The sequence below is a fragment of the Misgurnus anguillicaudatus genome, chromosome 2 (assembly GCF_027580225.2).
Source record: "Misgurnus anguillicaudatus chromosome 2, ASM2758022v2, whole genome shotgun sequence".
Lineage (NCBI taxonomy): Eukaryota > Metazoa > Chordata > Actinopteri > Cypriniformes > Cobitidae > Misgurnus > Misgurnus anguillicaudatus.
The window spans coordinates 9,573,955-9,598,813 of NC_073338.2; the positions used below are offsets into that span (position 1 = coordinate 9,573,955).

At 35.5% G+C, this 24,859-nt stretch overlaps 1 protein-coding gene across 4 annotated transcripts; it reads left to right on the top strand.

Moving 5' to 3' along the window:
* The first annotated feature begins 368 nt into the window (after positions 1-368).
* On the top strand, positions 369-24,851 carry sema4e (semaphorin 4e). Of its 4 annotated transcripts, none has more exons than XM_055201313.2 (15): positions 369-494; positions 6,903-7,209; positions 13,147-13,292; positions 13,395-13,454; positions 13,578-13,676; positions 14,328-14,427; positions 14,687-14,797; positions 14,988-15,139; positions 15,226-15,398; positions 15,493-15,649; positions 16,026-16,248; positions 19,490-19,605; positions 19,887-20,050; positions 22,181-22,233; positions 23,733-24,851. In XM_055201313.2, the coding sequence occupies exons 2-15, from the start codon at positions 7,110-7,112 to the stop codon at positions 24,359-24,361; spliced, it is 2,283 nt and encodes a 760-aa protein (XP_055057288.2). In that variant the 5' UTR covers positions 369-494; positions 6,903-7,109; the 3' UTR covers positions 24,362-24,851. The 4 variants fall into 4 exon arrangements, with proteins under 4 accessions (XP_055057288.2, XP_055057291.2, XP_055057287.2 ...); XM_055201316.2 differs by having other exon boundaries at positions 422-498; XM_055201312.2 differs by lacking the exon at positions 369-494 and adding an exon at positions 2,476-3,295.
* The last annotated feature ends 8 nt before the right edge of the window (positions 24,852-24,859 follow it).

The window sequence follows — 24,859 nt, forward strand, 5'->3', positions numbered from 1 at the left end:
AAAGTGTACCATAATACCCCAAAACACCTGCAGTGCAATCACATTACATTACTTGACTTTTACACAAACTGCACCTGCTATAATCACACTGAAGGGAATTATTTTGCACACTGGATGTACGTTATAACCACTTCCCTTACGAAAATGTGTTGTTGTTTTTTGTAGTAAAAGCCTAAGTTTTTTGGTGTATAGGTTAACGTACCATTAGCAAAACCAAATGGTTTTTGAATGGTTATTTTGTGATAATCATGGTTTTACTACAGTAACCATGTTTTTTTTTGCTTATTACATAACTTCTTACTACATGGGTAAATATCTAGACACAAAATATGAAATATTTTATGTAATTTCTTTAAAAAAAATAGTACGCAGCGGAGTAATACATTAAGTAGTACCGGTCACAAAATCACGACTCATGATGATGACTCGCGGATGAGCGCTGTGTTATCATTCTCAGTCAGCGGTCGTTTTCGGACAGACAGAGATTCAAAAATGTCGGTAATCACATTCCCAAACACCACAGTCACAACAGATATTAACGCCTTAATGGATTACTATGTGATGGTGAAGGTTTCACATTTTTTCTGTCAGTATTTATTTGTTAATAGAGTGTCGCAGGGATGAGGTATTTTTGTAGGCCAACCATGAAGTCAGCGGGACAAGCCCATTTATTTTTCTTATAGACTTTTAAATATCGCAAAAATAAGCTCTGTGTTTAACTAAAGTTTATGACACTTACACGTGTTGTCTAACAAGTTAGTCTTTACAGATTTAACCCAACGTTTATGAATTTTAAAGTCAAGATTCGTTTTATTTATATTTCTAGTATTTAGCCGCAAGGTGGCGTCGTTTCTCAAACTGAGTTTGTATTTGATATTTTCTTTCTCTTTCAGTGACACTATTAACTGGCTTGTAAATGGAAATTCCTTCAGCATTTTCAAATTCGTAGTAACATGAAGGCACATCTTTATTTCAGCCTTGTTAGCTGTAGTGGTCTAAATATGCGTAAGAATGATGGAACGTCCTAAAAATACAAAATATCAATAGGTGGTCTACATGACCCACATTAAAAGTATATTGTAGTATTTATTTACTATAGAAAACTGTAGTAAAATTCCCAGATACTACTTTATTTTTAAACCCTACTGTAGTTGCTACAAAGTTTACTGCACAATGCTACAAAATGGTTAAATGCTAAAACTAGTTGTTCAGATAGAAAGAGCTTGAAAAAACTTTAAAATGAGACAAAGATCATGTTTATAAGTTCAATAATAACAAAATACTGGCCATTTGAAACTCAAAAATCATCACTTTATTTTGTCCAATGTTTTCCATTAAATTCAAGAAAATGTGTCACCGAATCATGAAAATTATAAAGTTTTTTTGCTATAACTCTTTACATTTTTAAGATATTGACCTGAATCTTTCAGGATAAGCTGTTTGCCATATATCCTCTACATATTCCACTTCTGAAAAGTCAGATATATATATAAAAAAAAACACTAATTAGTTACACGAAATAACACTCATTATTCAGAATTTCGCTAATAACCCCAAGATTGGCCCCAAGATCTCATTTGTTTTTAACCAAAGGGTTTCGTATCTTAACTACTTTACATGTTTTAGATCAAAAACAAAAATATTCAATTCACAACTATTTTATTGTTTTACATTTACATTACATTTCACACACATTCTAATATATACAGACATCTATGGCTATACGGCTGCTTCACATTCTTTGTCCATTCAAGCAGATTTTGGGGGTGGTAAAACTCGTTTTAACGAAGACCCGTGTTCGTCGTTCAAATGTATTAAAATTTCGTTCACTTGTAGTTTAGCAATTAAACTAAATGTCTTTACAATTTCAAGAATGTCTTTTCTCAACTTCAGCAAAAACAACGACGATTTTACACACAACAGACTTTGGCGAGCTCGCACCGCCAGTAAATGTGAAAGATGCACTGAAAACGAAAAGGTACCTATGCTTCTTCCGATGATGTTAACAATAAAAACTCATTAACAAACCAACAGATGCATTATTTTCCACAACACCGCGCACCACCTGATGAAATCTTGAGTTTCGTTGAGCGGAACCAAAAAGTTAGCTAGCAACATACCTAATATCAATAGGTGTTCTACATAACCCACATAAAAATAGTACACTGTAGTATTTACTATAAAAAACTGCAGTAAATTTCCCAGATATTGCAGTATTTTTAAACCATACTATAGTTGCTACATTATTTACTCTGTTTTCTGTGATAAACACTGTAGTATACTCTAGCATGCTCTTCATGTGGGGATAGTAATACTAATATGTGTGGGAAAGCGTCATCTCAAATATGGCAAAAATTCTAGAAATTGGGTCTTTGGGATGTCATAATTATAGTAAACAGACTGTTTGCGCGTGCATACATGTATGCTTGTTAACCCAACTATCGGTTAACTTAATCAAACAAGATTTTTTAGATTTGTGTGTGTGTTTGTTTTCGGGTGCATGTGTGTGTTAACCCAACTATTTAGGTTAACTTAACCAAACAAAACCCTTTTCTTGACATCTTGACTATAAATAGGTGTGTTTTGTTATTTACGTAGTGTAGGTGTGCATTAAGGATAATGCATATTGTACTTTTTAGGAAAGCCATCCAGCAAGAATGAAAACAAGTTCTTCAGGATTATCGTGTTTAAGTTGTTTTTATGCGTTTGTTAATGGGTGACATTAATGCGTTTTTACTGTTGTAATATTTTGGGCTGAAGCAGAAATTTCATTGGCCCATCGTTGTGTCGTTTCCCACCACTTCAGTTTAAAAGGAAATAATTGTGGTTTGTGTTGTGAAACTGTTTTATGTCAGTGCATGAGATTGACACATTGTGTTTTTCTGGTTTTTCTCATTACCTGCTAATCCACACACCTTAGTCTCTCTCTCTTTCTCTCTTTCTCTCTCTCTCTCTCTCTCTCTCTCTCTCTCTCTCTCTCTCTCTGTCACTTGTAGTGACTTGTAGGTTTAGTTGAAGTAGCATTTGAAAGCAAGCCTTTGCTCGCTTTTCTCTCCTGCAAAAGAATGTCTTTGACTTTACGCTGCACAGTTCGTGCAGTTCATCTCTGAAACAAAGCGACAGACACCATGAGCTCCATTCAGTGCAGTGACAGGACACACAACACTTTTGGCTATAATTTGAGGCTCAGAGATCTTTGATTTGTTTTGCATTGAGTTGTATGGATGTGTGTGAGGAGGAACCGCTCATGCAAACACAGGAGAACTGAGAAACTAACTTGGAATTTGGTTACATGGTGAGTTTTTTAAAACCACTGCAGTGAGAAGTTTGCAACGAGTAAAAATGTTTTGTGTCCCTTATATTGTGCTTTCACAGGAACTGAAATCAAGAGTTTATTATTTGCATGAGACTAACAGAGGCGATCCTGAGTTTTTAACGCAATTCACGGTTAGCATATTTATATACCAAGATACTTAAATGAAAATATATTTATAGTTTAATACGGTATAGTTATTTTTTTAATTGGTTTTCATTTTAAAAGTTGATAGTGAAGGAAATTATACATACATATAAAACATACTGTATACATTTTTATAAAGTCATTCAATAAGAGTCTTTGCAAACCTCTGTCAGTCTCCAGCATGCATTGACATCAAGACAATTCACAATGTCAAACCTTGTGTGTGTGCGCGCGTGTTTGTGCGTGCGCGCGTGTGTGTGTGTGCAGACATGGTTATGGTTTAGGGGCTCTAAAAATAAATAGCAAACTTGGTAAGAGCATCTTTGCAGAGAAAAATGATTCATAGTTAAGTCTGTATTCATATTTAAATAATCCTGATGTATTTAAAGGCTCACTAGTGTAGTTAATGCAAACAAATCATATAAACAATGTAATTGGACCTCACCACAAAGATATGTGTGTAAGCTTGTGTGCGAGTGCGACGTGATAAAATATGCCTTTATCTGTCAGATCTGCCTTCTTGCATGTTGCATCTCATATATTCATTGACATGTTGAATTATAAATGTTTGGTTTCCAGATGTTGGCTGTTTCTGTGGACTGTTTGAATAGATGCCAAATGATTTATGCATGTTGTTTGTATATGTGTATTTATTTTACTATATTTAGAATGCTTTACTCCCAATATGGGGTTTCTGGTTTCAGTGGGATAGGAAATGGCCCTCTTCATTTCTCAGAATAATGTGCTGTGAACAGAGCTAGTTGAAACTGGTTAAAACTTGACATACCATGTATGTTTTTGTTGGTGGTGTTTTTTCTGACAAAAAAAGTTCACAAGCATTTGTCTTAAACTTAAAAAGTGCTCATCATCTTAACTTTCTCGCCATAAACTTGAAATAAATGAGCCAATGCAGTCCATAATGCAAAATGCTTGGCTGTGGGATCATTTGACTTAAAAAGAAAAGGGTTCTTAAGAACCCAAAATGCAGATTTGTATTTTTTTTAAAGTGTTGTTTAGGTCTTTCAGGTTACCATTCAGTCCCATAGTAACCAGAAAACCCTACAAGCTTCAAAAGAAGGGCTGCACAAAATTGAAGAAAAATGCGATATACAAAATGCTTGTAAAATCAATTTAAAATATATTGAAATATGACAACAAAACCAGTCATAAGAGTTTTTTTAAATAGTCATTTATAATCATCTTAAAAACTGAATAAATGTGCCGAAATACAACGACTGGAAAATCCTTAATAATAATACATTTTTTTGGTAATATTACTAAAATTTGCTAAAATATCTTCAAGGAACATGATCTTTACTTAATATCCTAATGATTTTTTTACATCAAAAATATTGTTGGCCTTTGCTACAAATATACCTGTGCGGCTTATGTGGTCTGTAGTTACATATGTTTAAAAACTGAAAATTATATAACCAGCATAAATGTTTTACATTGTTTTCTTTTTTGGAAAAGAAAGCATCACTCACACTGTCTCGCCATTTGCCAAGTTTTTTAGTCATTCAGTTATTGCATAACATTGTGATATGCATATTGTGACGTACCCATTTGCGATATTGCGATAATTTCACCATGTCTTGCTGCCCTATTTAACAGGATCTAAAAGTGTTGAATGTATTACTCCACTTGACTTAAAGGGGAAATTTCACAAGTTCTGTGAAGTTCCCCACAGATAATTTATTATAACATGTTAAAATTGCCACTTTGTAGGTGTGGGCAAAAATGTGCCGTTTTGGGGTGTGTCCTTTAAAATGCAAATGAGTTGATGAAATTCAAACACTGATCATAATGATGGTGGTTTGTTGCAATTAAAACTCAATTGTGCTTTTCTCTGCACTAAATGGCAGTGCTGTGGTTGGATAGTGCAGATTAAGGGGCGGTATTATTATAATAAGATCCCCTTCTGACATCACAAGGGGAGCCAAATTTCAATGAGCTATTTTTCACATGCTTGCGGATAATGGTTTCCCAAAACTGTTACTGGGTTGATTTTTTTCACATTTTCTAGGTTGATAGAAGCACTGGAGACCCAATCATAGCACTTATACATGGAAAGGACTGATTTTCATGATATGTCCCCTTTAAGTGTCCTGAAGACATTTTCTGATCTGCTTTCTTGTTGTGCACAAAACATCCTTAAACTGACTAAACAAGACACAGAGAAGAGAGGCACAGGTCAAGACTTCAAATAAAGGATGTTATTTTAGTTGGCTTTTTCCAAACCCCTTGTATGCCTTTAGGACATGTATGTCACGGGTCGAGTTATTTGTTTTAAACAATTGATGCTTGAAGAGGCGCTCACCATCCCATCTTATAGTAACCAGAAAACCTCCAACTTTTTTATCTTTATTTGAGTTCTGAAGAACAAAGAAAGACATTGGGGGATCAAACGGCATGATGGTGAGGGACAGCGTTCTTGTTTTTGGGTGAGCTATCCCTTTAAGTCAGTAAGCAACATTTAAACCATTGCATAGTGACACCCTGGCAACCACTATAAGGTCTTATATATAGCATGTATAGGGTTGAGTTTTGCACATGCATACAGCACTCATTCCTTTTTCTTGTTGTGACATTCGGTAGCTCCTATATTACAGTTATGACCCAACGTTGTTTTACGTGCTGGTTGCAAAATGGTTGCTCTTCCTTTTCACATCCTGTTTGGTAACACCTGGGTAACATTTAACACCACTATTTTTTAATATTTTGTTCTCACCTCAACTTAGACGAATTAATCCATATTAATCCATATCTTTATTCAATGCATGCACTTAATCTTTGTACAGTGCGTCGTGAATGTGTTAGCATTTAGCCTAGCCCCATTCATTTATATGGCTCCAAACAGGGATGAATTTAGAAGCCACCAAACACTTCCATATTTTCCCCATTTAAAAACTCTTACATGAGTAGTTACACGAGTAAGTATGGTGGCACAAAATAAAACGTGGCGATTTTCTAAGCAGATAAAAAATGAGAACTATATTGTATGGCGGAAGAGCACTTAGTTTGCACCACTTCGACCTCAGCGCACATTCATATGCAAAAGGTAAGAACATAGTAAAATATTAAAAAACTGGTGTTTTCCTTTAACTTGTGAGGCTGAGATGAGTTGCATGTCAATTTTAACTTTTTGATACTTTTCAAATCTTTACCCATCCTCATAGCGTGCATGACTTTTTAAACTAGATTAGATTGTGAGGTTATCGAGTAGCATCACAGGATGTAGTGAGGTTAGATGAGGTTTGTGTTGTCATGGGTATCAGAAAGCAGAACGGTATACTGTCAAGTTTTCCGAGCCAAAGCTTTCTTTCACCACATTAGCATGACTATAGAAATGACAGATATACTGCTGCCAGCACCCCTAACGCCTTCTGTCGGTTTCTCTCTTTCAACAAACCAGTTCTTTTCTCACTTTCTCTCATTTCAGATGGCTTCCCAGAGGTCTTTGCAATGTCTTTGAGGTGGTTTTGCTGTTAAAGTCACGTATCTCATTATGGCAGCAGTCCTGACTGAAAGTGAAGAGATGTCGATAATGAGGATTCTCTGACAGACGGATGGCACAGAGTTTTATTCTGAAATCATCATTGGATTCTGACAGATTGTTGTGTTGGACTGAAGAATTGAACTCACCGCTATGTTGCTGTTGGGTGTTTTGTACGTGTTGTGTCTATGGAGTCCGGGTGGTTTTGGATCAATACCAAACTGCGTGCCCAGAAAAACAGTAGCCCTTAAGAGTAAGTAGACGTTTTCTGCACAAGGTGAAGTGTTTTTTTCTTTTTCTGGTGTGAATTTTATGTTTACAAGTAATTTATATTAAGACATGTTCCACTAACTTTTATCAGAAAGTGAACAACATTATTTTTTTCAATTCAATGCAAGCAAGTCTTACACTGTAAAAAATCTTTGCTGCCTTATTTTTTTTGTTGTATCAGCTCAGATTTACAAGTCATGTCAACTTACTATTATTTATCTTGACAAGAGATGAGTTGCTATAACTTATAAAATATAGTTTAAAAATTATTCATTTTATAAGTTATAACAACTCATCTCTAGTCAAGATAAATAATAGTACGTTGAAATGACTTGTAAATCTGAGTTGATTCAACAACATTTTTAAGGCAGCAAATACATTTTTACATTGTATTATTTTCAATATAATCCAAAGTGACTTATACTTGTATAGTGCTTTTAATTTTTTTGTGCATTCTTGCAAAGCAGCTTTACATGAAATGAAGAAAACACAGAAAAAATATGAAAACACAGAAAAATGTGACCCAAGACCACAAAACCAGTTATAAGGGTCACTTTTTTAATTTTGAGATTTATACATTATCTGAAAGCTGAAAAAATTTACTTTCCATTGATGTTTGGCCGACATACAATTATTTTAAAATCTAAATATTTAAATCTAAATTTTGAGAAAACTGTCTCTAAAGTTTTCCAAATGAACAAATTATTAATGATAAATACATTTTGACATATTTATGGTAGTAAATGTTCAAAATATCTTCACAGAACATGATCTTTACTTAATATCCTAATGATTTTTTGGCATTGATAATTTTGACCCATCTTGTTGGGTATTTCTGCAAATATGCTACTTATGACTGGTTTTGTGGCTGAGGGTCACAAATACGGGAAACTATAGAAAACTATTATCATACTGATAATAGTGAAGTAGTACAAAACCTTCTGTTTGTAGTTGTACCATAATATTTAAGGTTGTATTAAAGTCCTCATGAAGTCAAAACCTATAATTCATATTTTTTATGAAACATTCCGGAATATTTTCATTATAAACTATTTATACGTATGGGTCATTTTAAAAATTGTGCCCTTGTGCTGATCTTTCTGTGATAATGTCAGCTATACGGCTTTGGCGGGAGCATCCATTAACTCCGTCCCCTCCAATTGTCAGTCTACCGCAAGTTCTGTATCTGAAGGAAATGCCTACTTTTCTATGGCTACGTTCACACTGCATGACCCAATTCTGATTTTTTTGCCCCTATGCGACCTGTATCTGATCTTTTCATGACAGTCTGAACGACACAGATCTGATCTTTTCAAATGTGACCCAGGCCACTTGGGTATGTGGTCCTGAATCAGATACGTATCCGATCTTTTGAAATGCGACCCCCGTCTGAACGGCCAGGCCACATGTATCCGACATTGATACGCTACAAATGTCATACTTCTGCTTTAAAGTAGGCGGAACGAGAAGATAAACAACAACCATGGCGGACGCTGCTAACATTGCTCCACAAAACGCCATGGCCAAAAACCTAGCTCTCCTCCTTTTTTAAATTTTTTTTAAAACGAGAAGATTGTAGGGGTGACCCCGAATAGTTGAAGATTCAATGCATCGATAGGAGAAGCCTGATTCGACTACAAATCTCACAGTCGTATCGTCACAAATGTGTTATGAAATGAGGATCATTCAAATTGGCCGTATGGGTGCACACGTTATCTGATTTCACATATAACAGCTTTCTCCCAATATATTAATATACAGCATATTATTATTATAATGCTGCAAATAATATGTGGAGTAGCAGCTTTCAATAAATATTTTTAAAATGCGTTAATAAATCCAACAACCCCTGTGACCGGGCTACACGTCCATAAGCGGTTTCTATGTTAATAAACCATTGCCTCTTTGTTTCTACATTAAAAGACAAAGCTGGCAATTCTGGTTATACTTTCGTTCTTTTAATAATTTCTTTATTTTATTTATAAATCACTCGGGGTTATCTGATTTATCTATTTGGCTTGTGTTTTGTTTTCGTGCACTTCAGGCATTTTGCACATATTTGTTCTGCGCTTTGTTACTTCTGACCTTATTTTATTTTAAAAATGTATTTATTATAAACGTAAATTCTGATCTAATTTAAGTCTGTACATTTTGGATTGCTTTCGTTGTATAGATTTTGCACTATTGCGGGCTGGCCATGCTTGCACATGCAATTTAGTCAAACGGGCTAGGTGCTCTGCGTCTCATATTTAGAAGTTCATCAAACTTAACATACAAAAACAGATGTTTTTCGACGGGTATACATTTTAAAATGTATTTAAAACAGGGTGGTTATCTTGTCAAAAGTTAAACTACAAAACAGGTAAGCCGTATCTTTAAATTTCGGTGCTGAAACTGAAAATATCTGCACCAAACCTATATTTATGCCTGACACGACTGTCTTTCTTGTGATTTAATATTATGGTCGGTGTTCACTTTCAAATGATAGCAAAGAGATTCCTGAAATAAATAATATCATCCGGTCTTTCTGTATCTAAAGTGAATACAGAGATGATCAAAGTCAAAGCAAGCAAGCAGCTATTTCTGTGCTAAACAATAACGCGTAGTGTCTATAAAATCATTAATTTCAGTGTTTTTCTTGTTATAAATTAATGTTTAATGAATTGTATATAAAGCTTAGTTTTCATCATTTACAGTAACAATCACAAATTATTTGTCATTTCTCATTTGTCGTTTTTTTTTTGGTCATGACTGCTTTGACGCGCTAAATCTCCAAATTACATAAAAACACTGAATTGTAACCGGAGTTTCCAAGGCAGGATCACCTTTGTTATTTTTTTAGGTTTAGTTATCAAAATGTTTTTGTGTGAAGTTCTGTAGATCGTGGCTTTAAAATGTTATGAGGAATAATTAAACAAATGTTGCCTTATATTTTACCTTAAAAATTATATATATATATATATATATATATATATATATATATATATATATATATATATATACACACACACACACACACACATATATATATATATATATATATATATATATATATATATACATATACACATGTATATATAAATGCATCATCAGTTTTGTCTTCGTTCATCACTTGAGAGAGTTTTGTTCACTTTATCAGAAAGTTGTTTCTGTGTGCTGCTTGTGAAAGAAAATAAAAGTTACCAATTTGTACCTGTTTAACATTAGCTAACAAGTGACGTCGTTGACCGTTGAGTACTCTTCTGCGCATGCGGGTCAGTTCTGGGTCATTTCACGTTCACACAGGAGATCACAAAAGGTCGCATTTAATTGGAAATGTGAACGGCCTTGCAAAAAAATCAATTTAAAAAAAAAAAAATCGGAATTGAGCATTAAGCCCTGCAGTATGAACGTAGCCTATATCCAATCAATTCGCAGTGGAAAACACAAGCCATGTCCGCTATTTATCTCATGAGAATACGTGTGTATTATTATGTTTCAGTGTGGTTGTAGCATACGTACATTTACTTACGTTTAAAACACACTGAAACGTATAATAGCGACGTTTTGACAGGACTAATACGTAAATTATTTACGTATTTACAGCATTACAGATGTACAAATTTGTACGCAAGTTATTCCTAGTCCTTAATATTAAAATATCGGGCATTGCCGTTTCTTACTCTTATTAACGACATGTTTTCAGTCATTTTTCTGACTTATTTATTTAAGACAGTTTACCCATTTACCTAATGAAATGATTATGATATTCAAAGAATTACACAATATTAAAAAAGACTGTTACATTTTAAAACTTTAAAATGAATAACATTTCTGTAATTATTTAACTATAACTATATTTAGTTTGTTTGCCATGACACACAAAAACGTGTTTTCTCCTGCTGTCTTCTCCTATGTAATACGTTATTATTACTACTAAGCAATAATGACACCAAAATACAACATAAATTCACAAAAGATGTTACTTTTATTAATTTGCTATAATCAACATCTTTAAAATTCAGAGGAAGAGATCCAAATGCAGCCCTTTATCCAGCGATCTTGATCTGAGTTCTCATCAGCAACCATATAAAGTCAGATCGCTCGTTCTTTATAATTTGAATTTAAATATCGTGCCTCAAGAAGCTTTACGATACATTGCTTTACAGCAGTGATATCAAAATCTTATTGGCTCTTTGCGTGCTAGGTGACATATTTGCGAGAGTCGGTACATTTGAAATGCCGGATTAACGTTCTGGTGGATTAATAACTTTAATACTTCTCATATACTCCAGAGAGGACCTTGGCTGCAGCACATCGTCATTTTAAAGCGTAACTAAACCCTAAACCAACTTTTTTTAGTTAATGGGCTGTAAAAATGGGGCTTTATTAGTGCTGTTCATTTATTTGAGTAACTTTTTTGACATTTGGGTATAAAGTGTTTCAATGCTACAATATATGGTGTAAAAATGTGCTGCCCTCTTCAGGTTGAACGGTGGCTTCTGCAGTTGAATTTTCCCATTAAATGTTGCGGTACCGCGTGACGTAAGTGGTACGACCCTGTGTAAGCAATTTGAAGCTCACCACGCCCTTGTTACGATTTCAGTTCGTCCCTTCTATCTCCGTTGGGGTCTGCCCACTTTTCTTGCATTTTTCAAATATTGCCAATGGGTGGAGTCAGGCTCTGAACAGGGGTTTAGTTACGATTTAACTACTTTTGGTACTGATTTTAATATTGGCAATAAATAAGTTGTTGTGATTACACTTGTCTGTCTGTTATGCTTTTTATAACAGTAACATTACATGATTTTAATAAACTGTTTTGCGAAGGACTGTAGTGGCTTCTTTTAAATGCTATATTGTCACTAAAATGTCCATTAACATATCTGTCCGTTAGGTTGCATAATATAAAAAGAATACATTACGTATTTAAACATTTTGTATAAAAAGGGTTTTGGTTTAGGGTAAGGTTTGGGTTTAGGGTAAGGTTTGGGGTAGGGTTAAGGTTAAAGAGAAATTATACAGCAATCTTTATGGAATGTAAAATACGTAAATGTTTTTAGCTGTAGAAACGTAATAGTTTAAGTGTTCTATGTCTTCAAATAATTGGGCCACTGCACAGTTTGTTTACCAACAATGTCATGGCATTTCTATCATGGTAGTATTCAGGGTGCGATTTGCGATTTATCACACCTCTGGGGTCTCATTTATAAAGCTTGCGTACGCTCAAAACGGTGCTGGAAACGTGCGTACGGCAGTTCCCACGCAAAGGTTGTGATCTATAAAAAACAAACTTGACGGGAGAATGCGCTTGAATTGTGGGATCTGAGAATGATTCATGTACGCACACTTTCAGGTGATATTTGATTTATAAAGAGAACATTGCTTTGTTTTATAAGTCTTAATATTTTTTGGCGTATGCCATTTTCGGCTTTTGTGCGTACGTAGACTTTTAGTTAGGATCCTACGCACAGTTTTATAAATGAAACCCCAGGTCTTTATATATCTGCCTCTGGTGAATAATTTTTTATCCCCGGTCAGGACAAAATGACCATAATTAATGATCATCAAACGGCCATATAACGGCCTACAATAAAGATAATTTATTATACGTAAAAACAAGAAATAAGCTCAATAACCTGAATAACCAATATAAGCCCGTAGTTCATAAATTTTTTTTCACAAATCATACCCTGTTAGTATTACAAACACACACACAGACAGGCATAAAACATTAACAGATAAATACTTCATAATCACCATGGATCATAGTACTTTATGCAATACAATAAATAAGAATAAATAAATATAAGTAAAGTTTGTTTTGGAAATAAAAACATTATTATTGATTATTAACATTGATTAGTTTTTTTTTTCTTTTGAAGTGTGACTTTTCTGTTATTGGCAAACAATGAAAACTTCTGCCCTTGACTGTTGTTAGATAACGGAGGACGTTTGTTTCGTGAGGACAGTTTTTGGAATTACACCACAATGCTGTTGAGGAAAGATCTCAACGTGCTCATCCTGGGTGCCAGAGAGGCGATTTTTGCCCTCGATCTGGATGATATTACAGTCAAGAAAGACATGGTGAGACATGGTCACATAAGCATAATCTTAAAGCATATTCAGTTTATTTTAATGCTACTACTTGAGCGATAAACATACTTGTAATGTATTCATTGTGTTTAGGTGAAGTGGTCAGTCACAGATAAAGAACAAGTAGATTGTGTCATTAAGGGGAAACAGAGGGTAAGGTTTCACTTCTGAACTCCTCAACTCTTCATGTTACTATTTATAAAAATGTTAATAAATAACGAGTTTAACAGTAATATGTGGAAAACTAGAATTTTTTTGTTTGTATGTTTGTTTTAGAACGACTGCAAAAACTATATAAGAATTCTTCATACAAAGGACGATGGCACAATGTATGTTTGTGGAACCAAAGCATTTAACCCAACCTGTAACTACATGGTGAGTCTCATCACACGCTTCCATCACACTGATTTTATGCACATTTTGAAGTACCGCATAAGAAACTGGTGATGGAAACACCAAATTTCTTAATTTGCAAAAATGTTTCTACGCTCGCTTTTAGGTGGTTTTTGCGATGAAGAGTAAATGTGAATAATGGGAGATGGAAACACATTTGCCAAATAAATTCTAACGTAGTGAACATTAAACCCACGTGTCTGATAATCCAGCTGTATCAGCTGTCGTTGTCTTTATCATATATGGGGCTTAACGTCATTTCAATGCCCTTGCTGCTACTGCCTGCATCAAAAATTCTGCATTCCTTCTTCTGTGCATAGCATTCAGTAGCATTCAATTACAAGCTGCACTGCAGTAAATTTATAACTTGCCCAATTGTAACTAAATGCAGTCCTGTCTCTATTTTCGAAGAATGCGAAAATGAATGTTTTATTTTCTGCTAGTTACTAGGTTACCAATACAACCATCATTCACTCGAACTTGATGGAAACACGCCTTATTCATATTTCTTTGCGCTTTTTTTGCAAATTTTAAAGATTCCCTAACGTTGGGATGGAAACACAGTAAAAACAAATGCAGAATGAGCTACAGTTATACAGTACTGATGTATACGTATATGTTTTGATGTTTTAGTCTTGGGATGATGGTAAGCTGGTTTTAGAGAACAAACAAGAAGATGGGAAGGGAAAATGTCCATTTGATCCATCTCAGCGATACACATCCGCAATGGTCGGTACGTTCCAGCTCAAATATTGCAATATCTATATTGAGTATTTAAAAAAATGAAACTTTTTCAGCAATACTGCAGTATTTGTTGTAAACTCCCACAAAGATATGAGAAGGGGATCAAACGAAACTATTGGTAAAATCCTGTTTACATGACATCTAAAAATGTTTTCTTTTATAATATTTATGGCCTGTACTAATAGGTATTGTGTATTGCTTATGTAAGCACTATAGAAATCAATTTGAATTGAATCTCTGTCTCACAGATGGAGTGCTGTACTCTGCAACCTCAATGAACTTTCGTGGCTCAGAGTCGGTCATGATGCGCAGTTCAGAGGAAGGCATACGGACAGAGCCCACAAACAGCTGGCTCAATGGTGATACATGAATCACTACTAACACAATACAAATACTGCAGGGTTCATCCCTCGCCATGCTTCCTGCCAAGTTAGGCTTTAGCCTATTTGTTTGTAGTATGACTCTTTTAAATAAATGTGAAAACTTTTGGAGTACATGCACAAAAATCAGGAGTAATGTACAATGTTTTACGTTCGTTTGCCATTTAAGAACCAAATTTCATCCACATGGCTCACATACCGGAGGGTGAGAGGAACCCAGAAGGCGATGATGACAAGATTTATCTCTTTTTCACTGAAACGGCAGTGGAATATGACTCCTACAGCAAAGTGCACGTCTCTCGAATAGCCCGCGTGTGCAAGGTGAACCACACATCCTCATCTCCTAAGGCACTAAGACAACACAATGATTCCTATTTTTCTCACGTGACATCATCTTGTTTCCACAGGGAGACTTGGGTGGGCTGAGGACACTGCAGAAAAAGTGGACATCGTTCCTAAAAGCGAGGCTCGACTGTCCCATTCCAAACACCAACCTGCTTCTTCTGGTCCAGGATGTGTTTCATTTTTGCCCTGGCGACTGGACCACATGCGTTTTTTACGCAGTCTTTACCCCAGAGTCGTAAGTTTGAGACCTTTTTATAAGATCATTTACTGCATGAGAGTTGTTATAGACATCGCAATTGTGTGATTTCTGTGGCGTGTTTGATTGACAGAGACTCCTCACAATACTCTGCAGTGTGCGCGTATGGAATCAAAGACGTCAGGGCGGTGTTTTCGGAAAGCAAATTTAAGACCCCTGTTGAAGTTGAGATGTCATCTGTGAAATGGGTGATGTACACGGGTGAACTCCCCGACCCTCGACCCGGAGCAGTGAGTCCACCTTTTGTTTACTAAAACTCGTTCAGCCACACTGCATACTGGAGTACACCGAAGTATAGTCCAGTTTTTACGCATACGCGAGGGTTTGCGTACAGTGCGCATAACGCCATTTTCATCATCAGAAGGGTGCGTGCGTACTGTACGTGCACCGCTGGATGTTTCAAACCCGCGTACATTGTATGTGTAGGTTGCACATGTGCTTACAAGAGAATGTAGTTTGTAGCCCAGGTGATACATTTGCATTTTGTCGCAATGCGCATGCGTTGAAAGTCTGTGTACACGTACGAGTCAAATAAACTATACTTGCATTTGCAACCATGCAACAGACTATACTCCAGGCTTAACTCCCACTAACGTCTGTTTCTAGTGCATCGACCGTTATGCCAGAAATAAAGGCATCACCAAGTCGCTGGAATTGCCAGACAAAACACTGCAGTTTATTAAAGACAAGCATCTGATGGACCAGGCAGTCAAACCTATTGGAGATCGCCCCCTGCTGGTGAGAAGAGGCACAGCGCTTACTAGAATTGTGGTGGCCACTGCAACTGACCTGAATGGAGACACCCATCAAGTCATGCTCATCGGCACAAGTAAAGATGTCTCATTAAATAAATAGTTCACTGAAAATAGAAATTAGCCCATAATTTACTCACCTTAACCCTTAAGAGATCCTTAAAAGTCCCGTTTTTCACTGTTTTCGAGACCTTGATTGTGTTTACGGTGCTAAATATAACATGTGTTTATGTTTTGTGTGTAAAAAAACGCAGTATTTTTCACACAATTTACTTATTTCTATACCGCTGTTTTCACTAAACAGGCTGATGTCTTCCTTGTTTTACGAAGTTCCTTCTTCAGAAATACGTATTGAGTTCTGATTGTGTAGTTTGTTTAGTGTGTTGTGATTTGACAGCATCTTAGCTTAGCAGAGCCATTTGAGCTTAGCTAGCGATTGACGTATTCCTGTGGGCGGAGCTTAGTCAAAAACTCATTTTTTTGGCCCTGGGATCACATTGTCAGTTTTTGCGTAGCTTAGACATTTTAGGCTAATTTAAAAAACTGAAACCAAAATTCTAAAATGTATCAAATATAATTAACCTCTTGCAATTTTGAGCAATAATCAATCATCACAGTCAAGATGGTTTAAAAATAAAAATCAGAATGGCACAAAATGTCCCTCGGATCTCTTACCGTGGGTTCACATCAGCCGCGTTTGAGGCGTCAAATTTCCGTCTACCACGTCTAATTTGCCGCTTGAACATTTTGAGTTTACTCGCTTTATTCGCACGTGAAAGCCGCATATGTAATTCTAGTCATCGATAGATTCAAGCGGAAATTCACGTCATGGGAGGGCCTTCCAAGCGGCATTAGGGGTTAATGCAATCTTGACCTTCTTTCTTCAGCTAAACACACTTATATATTTATATTAATGGCTCTTCTTAGTTTTATAATGGTATATATCAGGGGTGTCAAACATACGGCCCACAAAGGTGTCCAATCCGGCCCGCATGATGATTTATTAAATATGAAATACATATTTTTAAAAAACTTTCAGGCGGGTGTCTAGTTCGTTTTTAATATGAGAGACTTGCGGAAAGCAGCAAAACGCGGAACATAGACTAAACACGGTGCCCAAAAATCTTGCTGTTTTATTGTTACTGCTCCACTAAAGATCTACTTATTCCGGTGATCCACTTCGTGTTTTCCCGACCGCTCCGCAGCATCTCTGTGTCCACTCTCTGCCTAAAGAGCGAAGACGACAGTTTCCGAAGTTCTTTGCATTAACAGGTAGATACATTACATTAAATCAGTTGTTAAACAACAGAATTAGTCATTTGGAAGTTTGTTTATGTATTTCTTCCGGTAATGATTTGCTGTCGGTGTTTTAAAAGTGCTAACAACTTAGCAAGCAAACAACAACAAAATAGCCACATTCTTAGTATTAACGTTGCAATACATGTCTAATCGATTTAATCTTCAGATCTAAGTTAATATAAACAATACATTTGCTGTTGTTGGCACACTTTGTAGACAAAAAATACAAAAAACACCAATGCCTTCACAAAATAACGACAGAAAAGGGAAAGAGGGGCTGCTAAAGGCAGTTCAACATTGCAAACATGGATTCAAAGCTCCATCAAGCCAGCAGGTAAATCATATTGAATATTTAGCAGATTGTCACACTTTTATTCTTGTTATTATATTTCCCATTATAATCACATGCTAGCAATATAACACATCATATTTATAATACTTTATTAAAATCATAATAATAGTACCACCCCCCTTAGTGCCCTTTTTGGTTTGGGCCACTGCCACATCTAACATTTTCATTTTCTAAATGACTGTTCTCATTACAAATATTTTCCAAAGAAAAGTGAATGATTTATAAATAATTTTGGCATTAAGCAATAATGCAAAATAAGTTAAATTAAGGCTTTTCAACCTAAGGCCAGTGGATTTTGTACAGATGTAAATTTATGTGTATAATATGTACAGTATGATTGTGACCTTATGAAATGTAGTTTTCACAGAGCTGTGTGTTTCTCTAGTTTTCTTGCTGAACAAACTAATTAATTGGTTTGTTTAGTTAATATTAACACAATTATCAGCACAATAAGGTTTAAAAAAATTATCCGGCCCTCACATTATGGCGTTATTTACCATCCGGCCCTCAGCCTAAAATGAGTTTGACACCCCTGGTATATATAATGGGATTGAATAGTATCCAGGTTTTTTTAAGCTGATCTATCATCAGAAAAAGACTCCACTGTGGGTTAATATGTCTCTTAAAACGAAACGATTCGTATTTTGAGCGTATTTAGCAAGTAATATGCCGCATTTGAATGTAAACACATCTGGATCAAAAATAATGACACGCCAGTTCACCGTCGATATGCAAGACATTGGTTATCGCGCTTCTCGTGACTGTCCTTGCGTCCAAAACTGCATATTGTGACAGTATGCACTGAATTAGATGGCGTACCTTCTCATCGACAGTTAAAACAGTATATTTTATATAGTATAAAAAAGGGTAGTGTAAACAAATTTCAGACATATTACATCCGCCATTTTGATACATCACGTGACACATGTCGTCATTATAACAGAAGATCCATTAACTTGGATGCTGTTAAACAAGCTCAGTTTAACCACAAGGAACAGATGTTTTCCTTATGTATTTACATTGAATAGAGCTGTGTTACTGCATTACGATATTTTTGAATATGACGACGACTTCTTCGTTGCGTGACTCCTCTTCCGGGGGCTCATGGGATAGTAAAGTGTCCATTGAATGCACACTCCAAAATCTAGTGGTAGATCACCCGGGTACTTTCGCATACTGTTTTTGGAATACTATAAATTCGGACATACTACTTTCCTTGCCTACTGCTTTTCGCCTACTATGATTCGTTTGCAGTGAGTGTGTTTCGTCTAAATGATATCATGAGTAGTCACAAGACCCACATAAATGCCTTGCATACCAAAGATGAGTTTACATTTGAATGTGACATATCGATTGCTAATTATGCTCAAAATGCAAATAGTGTACACTCACAAATGTGTTGCTACGCTTCAAAAGACACATAGTAACCCACCACAGTCATATGCAATGTTCAATCCCATTTCAAAGCGAGGAATAGCCAGGATATTATTTAATATAACTCTAAATGGAGAAAGGTAGTCATATACAATTTAAGGTGAGTAAATTATGGGGTCTATTTCAACTATCTGTGAACTATTAATTTACTCTTTCACTGTCTGATAAGTTCTTCGACTTTTTAAAATCGCATTTAACTAAGAAATTGTGTTGTTGTTTTTTTTTTGTGTCAGAAAGCGGATCTGTGCTAAAAGCTGTGAATTATAATGGTGAGATGATTATCATTGAAGAAATTCAGCTGTTTGACCTCTCACAGCCCATCAAGATCTTACGACTTTCAGACACCACGGTAACAAACAAACTATTAATACGATCATCACTGAGCTTCTGCAAAGACTATAGATATTAATAAGACAATGCAATGCTATAACTATATAGGGGAAGGTGCAAATATGACCATCAAGTGGAGGAAATTTCCTTTAAGGGTTTTAACATCTAAGATGTGTTTTGGGTTATGAGTCATACGAGTCAAATATAGTCGTATGTGATTGACGACATGCACACATTTTAGTTTTAAATTGAAAACTGGATTTTTTCTTTACACAGTAGTTATGTTTAACTTATCAACAGTTGTATGCGGGTTCAGAAGTGGGCGTGGTGCAGGTGTCAGTCAGCGAATGTGGCCGGTACCTCAACTGTCTGGACTGCGTTCTGGCCAGAGATCCATACTGTGGCTGGGACCTCAATACAGGCCGCTGTTCTACCATAAACAGCACATATAGTACCAGAAACAGGTAACCCCCCCAATACTTTTACCCAAATGTTCATGCACCCCTGTGATAGATCCTGATGACTTCCATCCTGCCGACAATGCCAATATGATAGATCCAACTAGATACCACAGATCCAACTTTAGATCTAGCTCAGTAAATCTCTCTCATGTCAGGGAAAATGACTCACACCGTTACTTAAAACGTTAACTCTGTTGTACCACAATGCAGATAAAGAAATGAATAAGAAAATAGCAGGCAGGAGACAAATAAAGTAGGGCTGTCAATCGATTAAAAATTTTAATCGAATTAATTACATACTCTGTGATTAATTAATCTGAATTAATCGCATACATAATTATTGCTCTGAAAGTATTAAATATTTTTATTTTAAATAAATCAATGAATTATCACCATTAGTGACATTAAAGTTCAAAAATTCTTTTATTATTATTTTCACTGTTCATTTAATGGCCATAACGATCAACAAAGTGACCTACAGTAATTTGCTAAGTAAATAAATTCAAAATTGCATCAGGAAGATTATTTACCAAATGTTGAACAGTGCAGTATCAATTGCAATGCTTTTTTGTGCAATTAAACATAAATCTTAAATTAAAAATTTACCCCTTTACCTTTGGTATTACGGGACATGCTAGGTCGTACCTCCGGATTAACATTAACTCCTAGATGCTTTGCATTGATGTGGTACTTTAGAGTGGACGAACTCCGGTGATATGCAAATTCCTTGATGCAGACGACTTTATTTTTATCACTTACATCAGGCACCTTTTATAAGTAAACGTTCCAATCAATGATCCAGTCACCACCAGTGCGTTCTCGTCTCCCTCCTTCATTTTACAGTCCAATGGTGGCCAGAACGTTAACAGGTTCAATGGTCAATACGGAATGGATTAATCTGTGGTATTTTTTTACGTGTTATTTTTTCTCCGATTAATTAATCGAAATGAACGCATTATTTTGACAGCCGTAAAATAAAGTAATATTAAAAAAATAATAATAAAGATTGTTTGTTGAATAATGTTAGTTGCGTTCAATACTCAGTTTAGCAAATCGGTGAAGTCAGACGTCAGACCATCATCAAAGTTAGTCCAACCATCGATGAAGTCAAACCATCGACAAAGTAAGTCAGACCATAGATGAAGCTAAACTGAGCATTGAATGTAGATCTAAAGTTGGATCTGTGGAATCTAACAATTTTGGCGTAGTCGGCAGGATATATCAGCTGTTATTTTAATGACAATCCCATCATTATTCATATTACTGCAATGCAAAAACAATAATTATATATTATTTAAGTTGTAAAGCATTTCTACATTGAATTACCTAATGCCAGTATGATTGCGTATGTAAGTTCATGTTGCATTAACTAACGTAAACAATTACAACTTTTGAAAAAGTATTAGTAAATGTTGAAATTGGCATAAACTAAGATTAATAAATGCTAAAGAACTGTTATTTATTGTTCGTTCATGTTAGCTAATGCTCACTTCATGCTTATTTTATATATATATATATATATATATATATATATATATATATATATATATATATATATATATATATATATATATATATATATATATATATATATATATTAGGGACGGGACTCGATTAGTATACACTCTTAGAAAGGATGTGTTAATTTTTTACACGTAATTGTGCGGTAAGCTTTTACACATTATGTGTAATTTTAACACATTATGTGTCATTATGGGTTGATTTTGTGTTCAAGTATAACACATGTTGTGTTAAAAGTAACACAAAATGTGTTGTTTCAATAATAACACAGAGATGGGTGGATTCCAGGACGACGCAGTTAGTGTGTTGTCCCAGAATCAACACTAATGTGTTGTTTTTAACACATTCGCTCTAAGAGTGTACCATGAATAATGACTGAATACATAAGCTTAAGCAACAAAATATTGTTTATTTTTGTTCAACCAAGTCGTTGTACCCGGAGTCGGGCTAATGTCCACGCTAGCTGCTGTATGTTTTGCATTGAGATGATACTTGAGGCTCGATGTGCTATATATCCTTTTTTGTTATTTAGGGTAAACATGACCCATGTATGTATTTTTGTGACATTCACTCAATGATTTACTTAACGATGTATTTATTGTTTCCATTTAGTTCTGTGATTCAAAGTTTAAAGGAGGGCAACGCCAATGGATGTTCACCATCAGGTTTGTAATGCATTTTCACTTAGGGCTGTCACAATGATGAAATAATCGTCTCATCGCGATTGATTCAGATCACCGCAATAATTGCACATCTTTCTAAAAAACACAAGGGGGAGCTGCAGGAATGGATTTTTTTGCAGCCACTTCAGACATGTGGTCCATTACTACTAGTGATGGGCGATTTCGAAGCACGCTTCATGAGGCTTCGAAACATTTACGAATCTTTTGTTTCGAATCATTGGTTTGGAGCTTGTTTCAAACTGACCAAAGTCACGTGATTTTAGCAAACGAGGCTTCATTACGTCATAATTGTTTCGAAACGTTTCAAAAATCCGACGATTCAGCACTAGGGGGAGTTGATCACAAATGACCATTGTAGGTAAACTCGGGTCAGTTTTATTATAAAAGTTCATAAAACATTCATCCTTCTGACGAATAACACTACCGTTTTGTCTACTTTTTGTTTATAGACAGATTTAATGGCAAAAATGTGCATAATTAAAAAAACTAAAATCACAGAATACACTTTTATGTAATATGTTTAATTATGTCTTAATTAAATTAAATATTTTTTCTAAAAAACTTATTTTTAATACAATCTTGCTATTATTTTTTTAATAAGTGTAAAATGTTTGGACCAGACTGTAAAAAAGGTTTGGACGATCTTGCTGCTTTTACAGTATCTTGACCATCAGGTGTCGCCAGCGTGTGTGGTGTATCGAACGCTTCGAAAAACGGAATCAATTTGCGAAGCAATTGATTCGAAGCTTCAAAAAGCTTTGTTTCTCTCATCACTAATTACTACTATGACCTTAGTAGGATTGGGTACTATTTAAGGCCTGTTCTGGTATAGTCAGTTTATTTTAATTGCATTTTCATTTTTTTCAGACACTTTATTGTGTTTCAACAAATTTAAATATTAAATAATTACTTTTAAATATGTGTTATGTGTATTAATATTTCCTGCCAGGTAAACCTTGCAAAATATTTAATTTAAATAATCACAACAATGTGTGAAAATTAATTTATGAACAAACAAAAAATGTATGAGAATTAATTTATTAATTTATAGACCGTTTCAGCAGTAACAACATAAACAAGCGGGTGTCGCAGTCCGCATGAACTTCCGGTAAACTCCGCTTAGAATAAATAACAACAAAGTCTTTAAACGTAGTTTATTTATATAACAAGCAAAAAACAACACATAGATTACCTAGGAAACCAAAACATTTGTTATTTTCGACGAGGCATTTGTTCAAGAGATCAGTTTAGCGACTAGTCAGACCATTAAAAAAAAAACTAAACCAGAAGTAAGGTTCGGATCCAGACGTGTATCACGTGCGTCCGATGAAACCGTCTATAATTAATTTATTTATTTATTCATATTTTATTAGACAATTAACCATCAGCCAAATTTCATAATTGTGACAGCCCTAATTTTACTGGAGTGTCAACATGTTTGTCATTCTAGAATAACCATAAACCCAAACCTTGTGTTACAGGTAATAGTACGCCAGTCAGCATCTCGTTTTTCCCCGGCAATACCGTGAAGCTGTCGTGCCAGCCGTACTCCAACCTGGCACAGGTGGAGTGGCAAGTGGACGGACAGCCGATAACAGCATCGAGCACCATTGAGATCCTCTCAGACGGTCTGATGATCCTCAACGCCTCAGCAGAGCACAACGGCCACTACACCTGCGATTCAGTCGAAACCGTATCCCGGTGGAAATACAGAACCGAGCATGCAGCGTATGACCTGAAACTGTGGTTGGGAAGCGGGACTACAGCTTCACTTCATGATGGTGGAGAAAACTATAACACCCTAGTGGCAATGGTGGTGTTGTTGTCGCTATTGTTGGCCGTGTTAGTCATTTGGAACTTGTACAAAGGTCATTTACCATTGCTGTGCTTTCGCAGAAGTTTAGATGGGAACAAGCATGAAGACCAGGTCTACTGTAACCAGGCTGAGGACCATAAACCATCAACTTCAATGAGGAACATGAACAGCAATAATAACCATGCTGTCGACCAGCGATGTTCTGTCGCTAAAGAAACAGATAGACTGTCAACCACAGTCGGTTCCTCGGTTCGGCTCTCATTGAAATACATAGACGATGAATCTGAGATCTGAAGTGATCGGATTTTTGGACTCGCTTAAGCAGATCAAGCCCAATGGGGCTGGTTCATCTTCGCAGCTATAAAAACTAAATGTCTGCTCAGAAAAACTGTATCTTTGATCAGTAAACTTTCACATCTCATGTTAATTTCATACAGACAGGATATTTGGTCCAACTGTGAGTTTCAAAGCACCACACACACACACACGTTAAAACTCGCCGTGGGTGTTACCCCAACACAAGTATGTTACCTTTAAAGGCAAAATACGACCTGAACAAGAATGAACTTCCTATATTTCAAAAGATGTGCCTCAAATGACTTTAGCTTATGTTATGAATGTGACCTCAGTCAGGGTAAACGGCATATTTACTGGTGTATAGCTCTGTCCTTGTATTTATAGGTTATTAGCATTAGCATTTAACTTAGTAAAGCCAATAAAAGTATTTTTTGTAAGAAGTATATTTTTATTCAGCAAAAATAAATATGACATCTACCCTGACTAATAAGGTCC

Excerpts from the sequence above, each read along its gene's own strand:
- sema4e (XM_055201313.2), top strand. The coding sequence starts at position 7,110 with ATGTTGCTGTTGGGTGTTTTGTACGTGTTGTGTCTATGGAGTCCGGGT. Across the intron at positions 13,455-13,577 it reads TCATTAAGGGGAAACAGAGG|AACGACTGCAAAAACTATAT; the intron begins GTAAGGTTTCAC and ends TGTTTGTTTTAG. Across the intron at positions 15,650-16,025 it reads CCGACCCTCGACCCGGAGCA|TGCATCGACCGTTATGCCAG; the intron begins GTGAGTCCACCT and ends GTCTGTTTCTAG.